This window comes from Lissotriton vulgaris, chromosome 5 (assembly GCF_964263255.1).
Source record: "Lissotriton vulgaris chromosome 5, aLisVul1.2, whole genome shotgun sequence".
In the NCBI taxonomy this organism is placed as follows: domain Eukaryota; kingdom Metazoa; phylum Chordata; class Amphibia; order Caudata; family Salamandridae; genus Lissotriton; species Lissotriton vulgaris.
The window spans coordinates 1,985,597,188-1,985,611,210 of record NC_141693.1 but is presented as its reverse complement, the minus strand read 5'-3'; the positions used below and the strand labels follow the sequence as shown (position 1 = coordinate 1,985,611,210).

General features: G+C 47.5%; 1 protein-coding gene across 2 annotated transcripts in view; it reads left to right on the top strand.

The window, feature by feature from the left end:
- LOC147717927 (uncharacterized) overlaps positions 1-13,534 on the top strand; it is a 126,056-nt gene extending 112,522 nt beyond the window's left edge. For both annotated transcript variants that reach the window (XM_086924719.1, XM_086924718.1), the window contains exon 4: positions 11,289-13,534. In XM_086924719.1, coding sequence (XP_086780845.1) covers positions 11,331-12,668 — 1,338 coding nt within the window. In that variant the 5' untranslated portion in view covers positions 11,289-11,330 and the 3' untranslated portion in view covers positions 12,669-13,534. The remainder of the gene's footprint in view (positions 1-11,288) is intronic.
- Positions 13,535-14,023: the final 489 nt, after the last annotated feature.

Here is a 14,023-nt window from a genome sequence, read left to right as displayed (position 1 = left end):
TAGGTAGTGAATTCATGTTTTGTTCAACTTTGTCCTACATATGGATTGGGACTCTCCTGTGCATACATTCGAGTGCACATTGGCAGAGAACTGAGAGATAAAGGCATCTGCTCTGGGAGACCTAATGCTGTTCCATGCTGTTCATCGTCGTAGCAACAAAGCCCTATCAGGATAAGTAGCTAGAATGCTGCTTATGGACGACGTTGCTGTTTCTGATGTGCTTAGTGCCAGTTACACATTTAGACAAGGAGTCTGCAAAATCACTTAATTATTTTGTTATTATACTCAGAAATTCTGCAAAATTTCACATAATTGTTAAAAAATAGACTTTGGGTGCCTTGATCGAAAACTGAATGCTAGTGCACACCTGCATGGGTAGAGGTCTGAGGTGAAAATGTGTCCCGCAAAACACCCATTCTGCTTGAACCAGTCTTAAGCAAACCATTTCCTGCTGCAAGAAAGTGTGTGAAATTCCATACTTTTGTAATGTTGGAAATTTGCCATAATTTGAATGAAGCAAAATAGTGAGCATATGTAAATTACCGATCAAAACAGAAATTTCACAGAGGCCTACTTAAAATCTGTTAGAGCTTGCGAAACACCCAGCTCTTATTGGAAGGTAAATTCCCGGGTAAGTCCCCAAGGGCACCGACCCTGTTTGAGGTCAAAAGATGCCTGATCTCATCTTAGCCCTGCCACACTGCCAATCTATACACTCAGTCTCTGAGGCAAAGAGGATGACATTCCCGGTACCTGAGGCACATAGACTTCCAACCCCCGAAACCTGCAGCACAGAAACTGCCACCCAAGTTGTCTGCATACCTAAAAAACCATCCCGACCTTCTTAGAACCTGTTGGCACCTGCACCCCAACTTTTCCCCAGATATAGCAGACAGTGATCATCACCCTTTCACCCCACCCATCGCTATTGGCTGCAGCAGAGAGATCACCATTACTTTAGAATCCTCAAGATATCCCTTTAGGCTTTAGGGTGTGACCCTAAGCATCAGCTTCTCTTGTCCAACCACGTTAAAAATAAGAGGGGCTTAGACTTCCTCGCAATCGAGATGGTCCATCCCTCAGAACACATGGGCAGTGGTTCTTTCCAATTAACTTCTTCCCGCTGGATAAGATTCGAAAAAGATGTGTGCTCCAAGAAAACACATTGAGCTATCTGTTGTTCGAATTACTGTAGAATCATTTTACCAAATGCATCAATAATAAGACCACATGTTGTTGCAGCCTTTAAAGGACTAGGGGGTCATGGTCCTTATTGAAATGCATTGTAATGAATACAAGGTTTTGAGGGTCCCAAAAAGGAGCACGTATAAGCACTGACAGATTTTATTTACAAAATAAATCATGTGTTGGTGAGTTTACCATGTTGATAACGCTGAGCTCTGCTGGAATTTTATTAATCAATTCAATTCAAAATCGTTATTCGAATACAATAAATATCCATAAAAGCACATTTATTAATCATATTTGAGAGAAAATGGTTTTCTCTTATGATTTTTCTCAGAAGTATGGAAGCATGGACATCATTTAAGGGTCGCCAGAGGTCGCTGCTGCAACCTCTGGCATGCCCCTAGCAATGCCTTTGCGACTCGTGGTGCCGGAAGCGACAAAATCAGTGGTAGGAATAGAAGCGGCTTGTCCTTATGGAGGTCGATGGGGGCTTGCTCGTTTAATTTTTTGTCAATACTTTATTCTAACAATAGCGAATAATATTATATTATTCACTATTAGTTTAATAAATTAAACCCAGTCGCAGCCATTAAAAATCGGGGGCTGAGGGGTCGTGCGGGGAAGAGGGAGGAGGGGTTAATAATATAATTTTTTTTTAACGACCTGTCCCTGAACTTAAACACCCCCCTAACAACCTCTGCGCCTGGAACCCAATCTTCACTGAAGAAACCATCCGTCTGATGAACTCCATCCACTCAGGATCACCAACCGACACATGTCCCCACCACATTTTCAACAAAGCAGACTCCGTTATCGCACCCCATCTCCGAGATGTCATCAACTGCTCCCTAAACGCTGCCACCTTCCCAGAAAGCTGGAAACACGCCGAACTCAGCGCCCTCCTGAAGAAACCCACAGCAGACCCCACCGAACTCAAGAATTACCGCCCCATCTCACTCCTTCCTTTCCCTGCCAAAGTCATCGAGAAAGCCATCAACAATCAGCTCGCCGCCTTCCTCGAATCCAACAAATCCCTCGACCCTTAACAATCCGGCTTCCGAGCCAAACACAGCACGGAGACCGCCCTCATCGCAGCAACTGACGACATTCGGACACTACTGGACAATGGAGAAACAACCGCACTCATCCTACTTGACCTCTCCGCAGCATTCAACACAGTCTGCCATACCACCCTTATCAAACGCCTTAGCAACGTCGGGATACAAGGTAAAGCACTAGACTGGATAGTCTCGTTCCTCGCCGGAAGAACTCAGAGAGTCCGCCTCCCCCCCTTCAGATCAGAGGCCACCGAAGTCATCCGTAGTGTACCACAAGGATCTTCACTCAGCCCCAACCTCTTCAACGTATACACGAGTCCCCTCGCATCCATCGCACGCAAACACAACCTCAACATCATCTCCTACGCAGATGACACACAGCTCATCCTCTCCCTCACCAACGATCCCAGTACCGCCAAAACCAACCTACACGAAGGAATGAAAGAAGTAGCCGAATGGATGAAAGACAGCCGTCTAAAACTGAACTCGGACAAAACTGAAGTCCTCATCTTAGGCTCATCCCCCTCCGCCTGGGATGATTCTTGGTGGCCACCGGCCCTGGGAATTGCACCCACACCTGCTGACCACGCACGCAACCTGGGTTTCATCTTAGACTCCTCCCTCTCAATGACCAGACAAGTCAACGCCGTCACCTCATCTTGCTTCAACATCCTACGCATGCTTAAAAAAATCTTCTGCTGGATCCCCACCGAAACAAGAAAAACGGTCACCCACGCACTGGTTACCAGCCGACTGGACTACGGAAACACCCTCTACGCCGGAACCACCGCCAAACTCCAGAAAAAACTCCAACGCATCCAAACGCCTCAGCCAGACTTATACTGGACCTCCCCCGCCGAGCTCACATCTCCGGGCACCTGAAAGACCTCCACTGGCTTCCCGTCAACAAGAGAATAACGTTCCGCCTCCTTACCCACGCACACAAAGCCCTCTACGACCTAGGACCCGACTGCCTCAACACACGCCTGTCCTTTTACACCCCCCCCCCCGCCAACTGCGATCATCCACACAAGCCCTCGCCGCAATCCCACGCATCCATAAATCCACCATGGGAGGAAGATCCTTCTCCTACTTAGCGGCCAAAACCTGGAACTCTCTCCCCACCCATCTCCGCCTTACCCAGAACCACCTCACCTTCAGAAAACAACTAAAAACTTGGATATTCGACAAATAAACGTCCCCCTCCCCCAAGCGCCTTGAGACCCTCTGGGTATATAGGGCGCTATACAAATCTCAAACTTGAAACTTGAAACTTGCCGCATGCTCCTGCTCTCCTGCCTCCGGCAAGAACAGGGAGCAGGCAGCCTCCCTCCCATCCCCTAAGCCAATCACAACGCTGTAATGGCAGCTTTGTGATTGTTGGGGACGCCGCCCAGCCAGGGGCTTACGGGGGGGGGCCATTTTATCCATGCAGGCTGGCACAGTGGCGGGCACATCCTGTATCTTTAGCATTGCAGGGGGCGGTGCTGAAAGCCCCGCCCACCGCGTTGCTAAAGATACATGTTGTGCATTACAAAGCACAACGTGACCGGCACAGCGCAGTGCCTGCCACGTTTTACTTTATAATGCTGGGGTGTACCATAGGTACCCCCCTTGTGCACCCCCCACCTCCTGCAGGGTGTCTCCGAATGCCTTGGAAAGGCATTGGAAAATGCCCATGCTAATATGGCTGGCGGTGTCTGATGGACACTGCCACCATATTAAACCTTTTCCTAGGCGACCGGGGCGGAAAAGCGCCGTCCGCCGAGGGCCCCGATCCATACTAATATGGCGGGGGGTCATTACGGGACGGATGGCGGGCGGATTACCCCCGCCGGGCCGGCGGTGGCTACCGCTGGCCTGGCGGGGGCAATCCGCCCGCCATCCTAATGGGCCCCATAGTATTGCTAAATTTTACTACTATACAGTCAGTCACAAGTGCAAACCTTGCAAACAACAGGGTCATGATTTCAATGGTGCAGCAGGTGCAGACACAAGGACCAAAAGATCTAGGAACCCCTCGAAACACCTAATATTGTTATATTTTACTACTAAACAGGCAATCACAAATATGGTTATCTTGCAGGCACTGGGGCACGATTTGAATGGGGCAGCAGGTGCAGAGGTACTGGGCCCAAAAGTTGTCAGAACTCTTCCAAATTCATGATATTGCTATTACATCAATTAATTAATTCTATTATTTTGCTCTTTCATTTCAGTTTTCAAAATGTTATTACTTACCCACACTATACCACTAGTAACAGCACAATATATTGCCTTTTTGTACATAAACAAGTCATAACACTTTAACACTTATATTGTACAACTACTTAGAAATCTACAACTACAAAAAATAAAAGGTTATCATTTATCTCATAAGCGAAAGCTAATGCATTTACCAATGTTTTTTCCCTTCTTACCGCCCTCCATTCTTATATTTTTTTGCCTTCCTCCTTTTTTTCTTTCTTTTTTTCTATCTATCTTCCTCGCCTTTTTCCCAAAAGGCAAGCTCCTGGCAGCTAATGTCTGGTTACTCACCGGTAATATCCATTACTCCGAGTCCTGGTCTCTCCGTCCCATTCCTTATCAGTGAGCAGCTAGTCTGCTCCACAGAAACCTATAACCTAGCTGAGCTTTTTGCACTTCCCCCAACATGGCGTCACTATCACGTGACAATAAAGGGGGAAGTGCATCACCGTAACATCCTGAGAATACCAAAGAAACCCCAGAACGAAAACAGACAATCACCCAAAGAAACCCAAGACAGGGAGGGAGGGAAGGGCTCAGGAATGGGATGGGGAGACCAGGACTCGGAGTAATGGATATTACAGGTGAGTAACCGGACATTACCTCCTCGTCCTGTCTCCCCATCCCATTCCTTATCAGTGAGCCCATACCCAAGCACACGGTGATTTTAAGGAAAAAACAGACCAAAAGGTGAGAGAAAAACAGGTCCATTTTAATCAACAGAAATAGTACATATTACAACCCATGTACCGCAGACAGGACATGATTCCCAAAGGCAGCATAGGCCGCCATCCCCAACTGAAGTCGATAATGGGAAACAAACGTTTGGGGAGTAGCCCAAGTGGCAGCATTACAAATGTCCCTCAAGGAGGCCCCCTTAAATATGACCCAGGAGGATGAAACTCCCCTGGTCGACCTACCCTGAACAGAAGAAGGGAGAGGACAGTGGGCAGAATCGTAAGAAGAAACCGCAGCACCCCTGACCCAACGACACAAGGTGGACAAAGAAGTCCGAAGACCCAGCCCCGAGAAGCCATAGGTGACAAACTAGGAATCAACCTTACGGAAACCAGACGTACGCTCCAAGTAGATGCGGAGAGCCTCAGCAAATCCAATGAATGGAGGATCACCACCTCAGGAGAGGCAGGATCCGGAAAAAAACACCGGGAGAACAATATCCTCCTGACAGTGAAAAGAAGACTACACTTTAGGCAGAAAGAACTGACTCAGGCGGAGAAGGACCTTGTCAGTGCAAAAGCGCAAAAAGGGGGGATAAGCCATCAAAGCCCCAATCTCACCAACCCACCGCCCAGAAGTAATGGCCACCAGGAAAAGAACCTTAGCAGAAAGGAACTTCAGGGCTACGGAGACCAAAGGTTCGAAAGGAGGACCCATCAAAGCCTGGAGAACCAAGGGAAGATCCCAAGGAGGCACAGGAGAACGAGAAACAGGACGCTGAAGCAAAAAACTCTTCAGAAGGCGAGCCACCACCGGTGAGACAGAGGACACAGAGGAACCCCGAAAAGCAAGAACGGCAGCCCACTGCGCCCGCAGGGAAGAAACCGCAAGCCCCAAGACGAAACCATCCCTCAAGAAGTCCAACACCCTCACAGCCTCACAGGAGGCAGAAGAGAGACCCTTTCCAAGACACTAGGAGGAGAAATTCTTCCAATGACTGGCATAGGACTTCAAGGTGGAAGGGCGCCGAGACAGCTGGAGACTTTGGGCAACCTCCACAGAGCAACCCAGACCCAGCAAACTCAACCTCTCAAGTGCCAAACCCCCAGCCGGAAGCGGCGCAGGGAGGCAATCCCGAGAAGAGGAGCCCGCAGAGGGTAGACACACAGGGGAAACCTCCAATGTGGGCAAACAGAAAAGGTCAGCAGAAGGGGAAACCAGGACTGACAAGACCACTCCGGTACCACCAGGAGTACCTCCTCCCGATCCAACCGAATCTCCGGAGGACCCGCGGAATCAAGGCAAACGGAGGGAGGGCAAACAGCGGCCCCGTCGACCATGGAATCAAGAAAGTATCGGTGGCCCACGCCAACCAAGAGGGAATGATGCAGCAAAACAGAGGAAGAAGGGCAGAATCCTCCGAGGCAAAAAGATCCAGCCAAGGACGGCGGAACTTGAGGACAATCAGATCAAACAGATCCGAGACAGACACAGGGACACCGAGGAGGGGAACACCCTGCTCAAAGAATCCGCAGGCCCATTCTCCTTCCCTGGAAGATAGAACGCCGTCAGAGACAAGAGACTCAACTCGGCCCAAAGCCCGATCTTCCGGGACCTGAGAAACAGAGATCGACACATGCCCCCATGGCGATTCACATAAGCACGAACCACCTGGTTGTCAGTCTGCACCGAGACTGCCCGACCCCGAAGGAGTGGAGTGAACCACAGAAGAACCAACCAAACCGCCCTCCACTCCTTCCAGTTCGAGGACTGGAGGGACTCGAAACGGGACCACTGACCCTGATCCTTGGAGGCATCCAGAACGGCACCCCAACCCAAGGCACTGGCATCCGTGGATAATACAACCACAGACCGAGGGGGAAAGAGATTGAACCCCAGGGAAAGAGACTGAGGGGACAACCACCACTGGAGATCCACCCGAATCAGCGGAGTGACAGGTATTCGAGTCTTGTAGTCAATGTGGAAAAAGGCACCAAAAATAATATCACCAGGGAGAAAACGACATATAGAAGGCACAACAATCAATTAAAAAGTACAAAATTGTGTTTTTTATTAAGTATATATACTCAGGATAAAAAAATTTAAATTCAGACACATAGCCAATTCATACACATAACCTATTCTAATTTCAAAGAATAAGTGTCATATAAAATAAAATTATAAATAACACAATTAATTGCAAATTCATAAAACAGTGGCGGACAAATATAATCTTCGACGCGCGTTTCGGCGTTTTAACAAGAACGCCTTCTTCAGGAGCCACATACAAAATCAAGAATCTAGATGTTCTGTATGGTTCCAAATGATGGATGGAACACAGGAGAACGTCCCGTTCTCAATCGTGGGGGTGGTTGAAGGACTCGGGTTCTTATTATTGTACCCAACCATCAAGCCGAAATACTAATGTTGATCAATTCGGTGCATCTAGTCTAATGTTTGAAGGAACATCCAATCGATTTCAGTGCTCTAATATGTGCAACAAAATAGTTGCTGCTTTCAAAGCGAAACGGCTGCTCCTAGATATGGCGCTCGTTGCTCTTGATAGTTTCTTAAAAACAAAAATATATTCGGCTAAGTCAGTAATGTTCAAATAACACGGGACCGCAGTCAGATTATCTGCTCCCTTAGCGTTGTCTTTAGTGAGGTAAATATCATGGTTGGAGCGTTAACATCAACCTGCGGGCGTCACGATCGGTGGGTCTGTTGTCGTCCCGAATGATGATTCGAGTCTTGTAGTCCAGGGAGGTAGGATCCCAGTGCGACAAGACATGATGAAATAGGGGATACAGATGTAACCAGCCCAAGGAAGGAGATGCTAAGTGGACGCCATCTCCCCCTGACTCCGTAACCAGAGACGGGCAGACACCCGGGACTGGGACAGAAGCCAAGAAAGGTGACAAAACAAAGTCAACTGGTGCTCCTGGGAGAGGAACACCATGCCCAGGTTTATGCGGAAGAGAGCCCCCAGGAACTTCAGGGACTGGAAGGGCACCAGGGAGGACTTTCGGCGGTTGATGAGGAACCCAAAAGAACCCAGGAGAAGACACACCTGGTCCACATCCGACAGAGCCTGAGAAAAAGGAGACACAATCAACCAGTCAACCAGATAGGGAAACACCTGTAGCCCCCTGGAATGAAGAATACCCACCAGAGGGGCCAAGAGCTTGGTGAAAACCCTGGGTGCCGAGGAAAGGCCGAACGGGAGCACCCGGAACTGGTAGTGAAGGGCCCCCACAGCAAACCGGAGAAACCGCTGGTCCGCCGGATGGACAGTAACCTGCAGATACGCATCCTTCAGATCCAGGGATGCCAGAAAGCCCCCCGGAAGCACCAAAGCCAGGATGGACTGTAGAGTCACCATCTTGAATGGAAAATGGAGAACAAAGCGATTGACCCGCATTAGATCCAAAACAGGACGAAGATCCGAAGTAACTTTCTTGGAGACCAGAAAGAGGAACGACTAGCAACCCTCGCCCCTTTCCAGAGGAGGAACTTCCACAACAGTTTTCTATTCCAACAGTAGCTGCACACCTGCCAGCAATGCCTCCCGTCGCAGAGTAAGACTGGGCAGGGGAGTCCGAACGAAAACCGGAGGAGAGGAAAACTCTATCCTGCAACCCTCCAACACTGTCTGAACTGCCCAGGCATCCGGAACTGACAACCACTGGGACCGGAAGGACTGGAGGCGACCACCAACTGGCAAAGGCAGATAGTCACTGGGAAGAGGAGGAAGCGGTGGCGGCAACACCGGCAGTGGCCTGGGGCTTGGCACCTCCAGGGGCCCCCTGGCCACAACCCCTGCCACGAAAGGGCTGAGAAGCACCCCGAGCAGGAGGCCCAAAAGCGCAACGGTAGCCAAACCCATGCCCCCGAGATGGAGGGCGAACCAGAGCCACCAGCTTGTGGTTCCTTGCCAATTGCTTGACCATATCCTCCAGCTGGGGACCGAACACCTTGGAACCTTAAAAGGGCAACTTAAGGAGGACCGACTTCTAGGAAGAATCATCCTTCCAGGAACGCATCCAGATATGACGACGGGAAGCGATGGAAGCACCAGAAGCAGCCGCTGCCGCCCCCAGATTGTCAAAAGAAAGATCCGACAAGTACCGCACCTGCAACTCCTTCATAGACAAAAGATGCGTGGCATCCTCATCGTCCTGCAGCAGAATGGACAGGGACTGAAAATCCTTGAGGAGTGACTGGACCATGTAGTTAGAATAGGCAGTCGCACGGACCGAAAAATTAGAAGCAGCATAAGAACGCTTCACCGCCCCTTCAACACGCTTATCCACAGCGTCCGCAGGAAGGGCATCATCTGAAATGACCAAATCTTGAGAGGAAAGGCCAGCCATCAAATTGTCAACTTTCACAGCCTGAGGGAACTCAGCATCAAAACCCTCCAGAGGGTAACGCTTGGACAGGAAACAGGGAAAAGCGCTTTGTCCACCTCATTCCACTCGTGAGCCAGCACCTTGCGCACAGCCCCATGCAAAGGAAAGGTCAGCAGCAGGTTGGACATACTGCGTAAAGAAGTCAACCTCCAGAACATCAGCAACAGGAGGAGAAAATCCCAAATTGCCCCGCACATGGGTAAACAGGTCAGAGAGTTCAGCACCCTGAACAAAGCACCCTCATCCTCATCAGGACCAAACTCAGCATCAGGAGCAGCCAGCGGATCCATGGAACCACAAGGAATCTTGGGAGGAGGCCCAGCCGCGTCCTTAGCCAGGAATGCAGCAGCCACAGCCTCATTAATAATCAGGCACAGGTCATCAAGAGGGGAAGCAGAGGAAGAGGCATCAGAGGCCATGACAGCAACAAGCCAAGTCCCAAGTACCAAAAACAGGCACACACCAAGGACAAACACCTGAAAGCAAGGACCCCACTTATAGCATCACGAAGTCCCGAGGACCCGAGCTCCCATGGGACCAGAGAAAAAGGGGGCGGCATAAAAGAACAGCCTGCCGCCAGAATTCGCCCCCATAAATGCCAAAACACACGTGCTGCAGCACCAACCCAGCAATCCTCGCCTGCTAAAGCAGGGCGCAGCGGGACCGGGAAAACACTGTAAAACGGCCGCTGAAGCAGGCCGAGGACCAACAGGTGAGGGCGCTAGCACGAACCACGCAAAAACACTGGTAAAGGAGGCAGCGCGGGGGAAAAGTAGAAATAACAAAGGCAGCCGCTAAGGCAGGCTGCCGACATCACAAATTAACAACAAAAAACAGGAAACTTACCCCGAGCTCAGCCAGACATCCAAGGCATACCGCGTAGGCAGGAAAAAAAGAACAGGATGTTACGGTGATGCACTTCCCCCTTTATTGTCACGTGATAGTGATGCCATGTTGGGGGAAGTGCAAAAAGCTCAGCTAGGTTATAGGTTTCTGTGGAGCAGACTAGCTGCTCACCGATAAGGAATGGGACAGGGAGACAGGACGAGGAGGTAATGCCAGACCTATTGTCTTTTTCATACCGGTGTTAGCCAAGACTTTTTGATTTTGCTAAAATTATTTGTATAACCTAGTTACCTATAGTAGGTTGTTATGTGCATAATACAAATATCTGCATGTCAGTCAGTCTGTTGTTCTGTAAAAAACATTTTCTTCCAGCCACTCCAGTATGCATCATGGGGCCATGCGTCAGCCGACTTTAGCCATTCGTTGACTTCACTGTGAGTTACTGCTTGCTTTTCTTTCACAAGGAGCACAACAACACACAAATAAGTTCCCTTCAGTGCTAAGGAGTACTATGGTAATAAATGCTTTTTGGGGCTCAAGTCAACATCTTTTCCTTTAGTCAATGTTTTTGTGTAGATAGAAGAGGGTCCGGTGTTTCCTAAAACAACAAAGTTTTGCAAAAGCTGTGACAAAACAAAACAAAAGAAGAATTGCCAAAATGCTGGCACCAGTCCTATTGGCTTTGCCAATCCGTGTTCTTTTATTGTTGAAACACAATGATTTTTCATTGACTCTGCCAAAGTCCCTTCTCTTCTATGTTGGTGAAGTGTTTAGCGTTGCTTTTATGATCTGTAATGTGTAATTGCATGATGTTAATGTGACAAAAATAATTTCTTTTTCTAACTGTTTTCTCCCTTAGATTCCACCTTCTGGATCATTTAGAAGACCTGGATTACAGTTTATGCTCAAAAGAATGATGTGGTGCAAAAAGAAAATCTGGATATCTTTTAGTATATTTGCAATTGCTTGTTTAACATTGTTTTTGTACTCAAAGAGCTACTATTGGATTAAAAGAGAACCTGTTCATTTTTGGCAAGCGCATTTTCCCTCTCCCAATGTTAGCGTTTCAGAGGATACAATAGCGGAATTGAGAAACAGCAGGACTTTCATCATCGCGCCATATCAAGATCATAGGGACGGAAACAACATTCGCACAATCGCTATTCTTCACAAAGATGTTAAACAACTTTATTGCTTCATTCCCTGCACAACAAACAACAATGTCTACGTAGTAAAGGCTGTCTTAGACATGCATAGCGATCGATTCGATTTCCCTTATGTCACAACCGATATCCTTTGTTCAGAATCAATAAACTGCTATCCCAAATATATCGCATTCGATCCAACCCAGGAGGCATCTGTAGATCAACTTTCTGTGTTTGCAATACAGAACCTCCATCCATCAACATCATTGTATGTGAATTTTACTGTATGCATTTCCACCATGTTTGGAAATTATGACAATGTCTTACAGTTCACCCAGTCAATGGAGATGTATAAACTGATGGGGGCCGGGAGGGTCACAATCTATAAAACTAATTGTAGCCATTCGATAGAAAGACTTTTGCAATATTACGTTGCCGAAGGGATTGTAGAGGTGGTACCTTGGCCCATCGAAAAGTACCTAACTCCAGCAAATGCGTGGCACCACTCAATGGAAGCCAAGGATATTGGGTACTATGGGCAGTTGGTCACCCTAAACGACTGTATGTACAGGAATATGTATCGAAGCAAGTATGTGGTACTCATCGACATGGACGAAATAATCCTGCCCTTCAAACACCCTGATTGGACGAGTATGATGGACGATCTTCAGAAGCAACATCCAGATGTTGGGGCATTTCTTTTTGAAAACCACATCTTCCCAAAACACGTGTTCAGCCCGATTGAAGGGTTTAACACATCGTCTTGGGAGGCTGTGCCCGGTGTGGATATCCTGAAGCATATTCACAGGGAGCCTGATAGGGAAGAATACTTTAACGCCAGAAAAATGATCCTCAATCCCCGGCAGATGGTGCAGACTTCAGTACACTCTGTTCTAAAGGCTTACAGGAGCAGTCTGCATGTTCCACTCAATGTTGCACTTGTATACCACTGCAGAAGTCCTCTTCAGCCTGCTCTGCCTAGAGAATCCCTCATTGAAGATCCAACCATCAGAAAGTACATGATCCCATTGACTAAAAATGTTAACCAGGTGCTTGTAAGGAATAAGTTCTTGAATAAAACTGCAGGCACCTGAAGGGCAGGTAGAGATTACTGACCACCATCTATTTGCTCTTGGGAAGCACCACCTTGGATGCCGGTGGAACAGAGTAATCCTCTGAGGCTGCCCTACGAGGAAGACAAGATAAAGAGTTTAGTTGGGTTAGGGCGACAAGGGAACATTGCTAAACCGATACTTGTCCTTTTTGCTTACCTGGGCTGTCGCTCAACAAAATTGATGTGCATAAGGTGCTAACTCCTGGGGAGTTTGCCAGCCAAAATCCTTCATTCATCTGCTGAGCAACCAGAAATGATGAAATTCACCTGCTACTCCATACAAAAAGTATTGCTCAAATAACTTTAACAAGATTGTTTAGGCTCAGGTTCTTAGAAGGTCCTCTTTTGAAGTCAGAGGGTCCTTCTGCAAGTGTCCTACACAAAAGTTTTAAATGTTTATGTCAAAGTGGTCAGCAGTCCCGACTGCTTGCAAAAGCAGCTGCTTCATTGAAGAAAATATTTTTTTTGTAAATGTTCCTGTTGATGCTGCAGTTAAAACAACATATGCACATTTGTTGCGAAAGGGAATTTGTTTTAAAAAGAAACAACGTTGATCGATTTCTTATTTATTGTGAAAACCGTCCATGTTAATCATGTTATTTTATGGGAATCTGCTTTGCAATGTGCTATTTGCTGTTGACAGTCAGCACTTTCAACATTAATCTCGAGTAGTTTAATTACCATAGTTAGTCTCAAATGGAGCAATTCCCCAGCATGTGCAACATCAAAGCTAAATTAGGTGCACCAAACTTCGGTCCGTTATTGTCAACTCCCCAAACTCCATTCAACATAATCAGGATTTGGAATGTTGTCTTTACAAACGGCATTTGTAAACAGTGAAACATGAAATCTAAAAAAAATTCTGCCAGTATGTTGGAATGTACACAACCTCAATTTTAGGGCTGGGGATGGGCTTGTGCATAGTTCACAGACTGACTGCCTTCAAAAGTAGATAAACACTGTGGAAATACTCACTGGTGTCGTGGGCAGAAGAAAGGGGTTTTTAAGGTTAGGTCAAGGATAGGAAGGGTTAACCTCCTTATTATTTTGCTTTGACTACACTTTTCCACGTATGTTATTTCTACCTGCTACGCTTGTCAGTTTACATCGAACTCTGCAGTACATAAAGATTTCTAAGAAAGCTCAACAGATGTTTGAATGATTTCCTAATAATTTGTTCCAGTTGTTGGATTTATTGTCCCAATTGTAGGATTAATTTTACAGGAGCACATTCCGAATTCTTTCCATTTACCTTTTGGGAAAGGGTCTGATGGAGCCCAAATCCACAATGAGGAATATGTGGCTCACATGCATCTCATCTGCTGTTCCCTTATT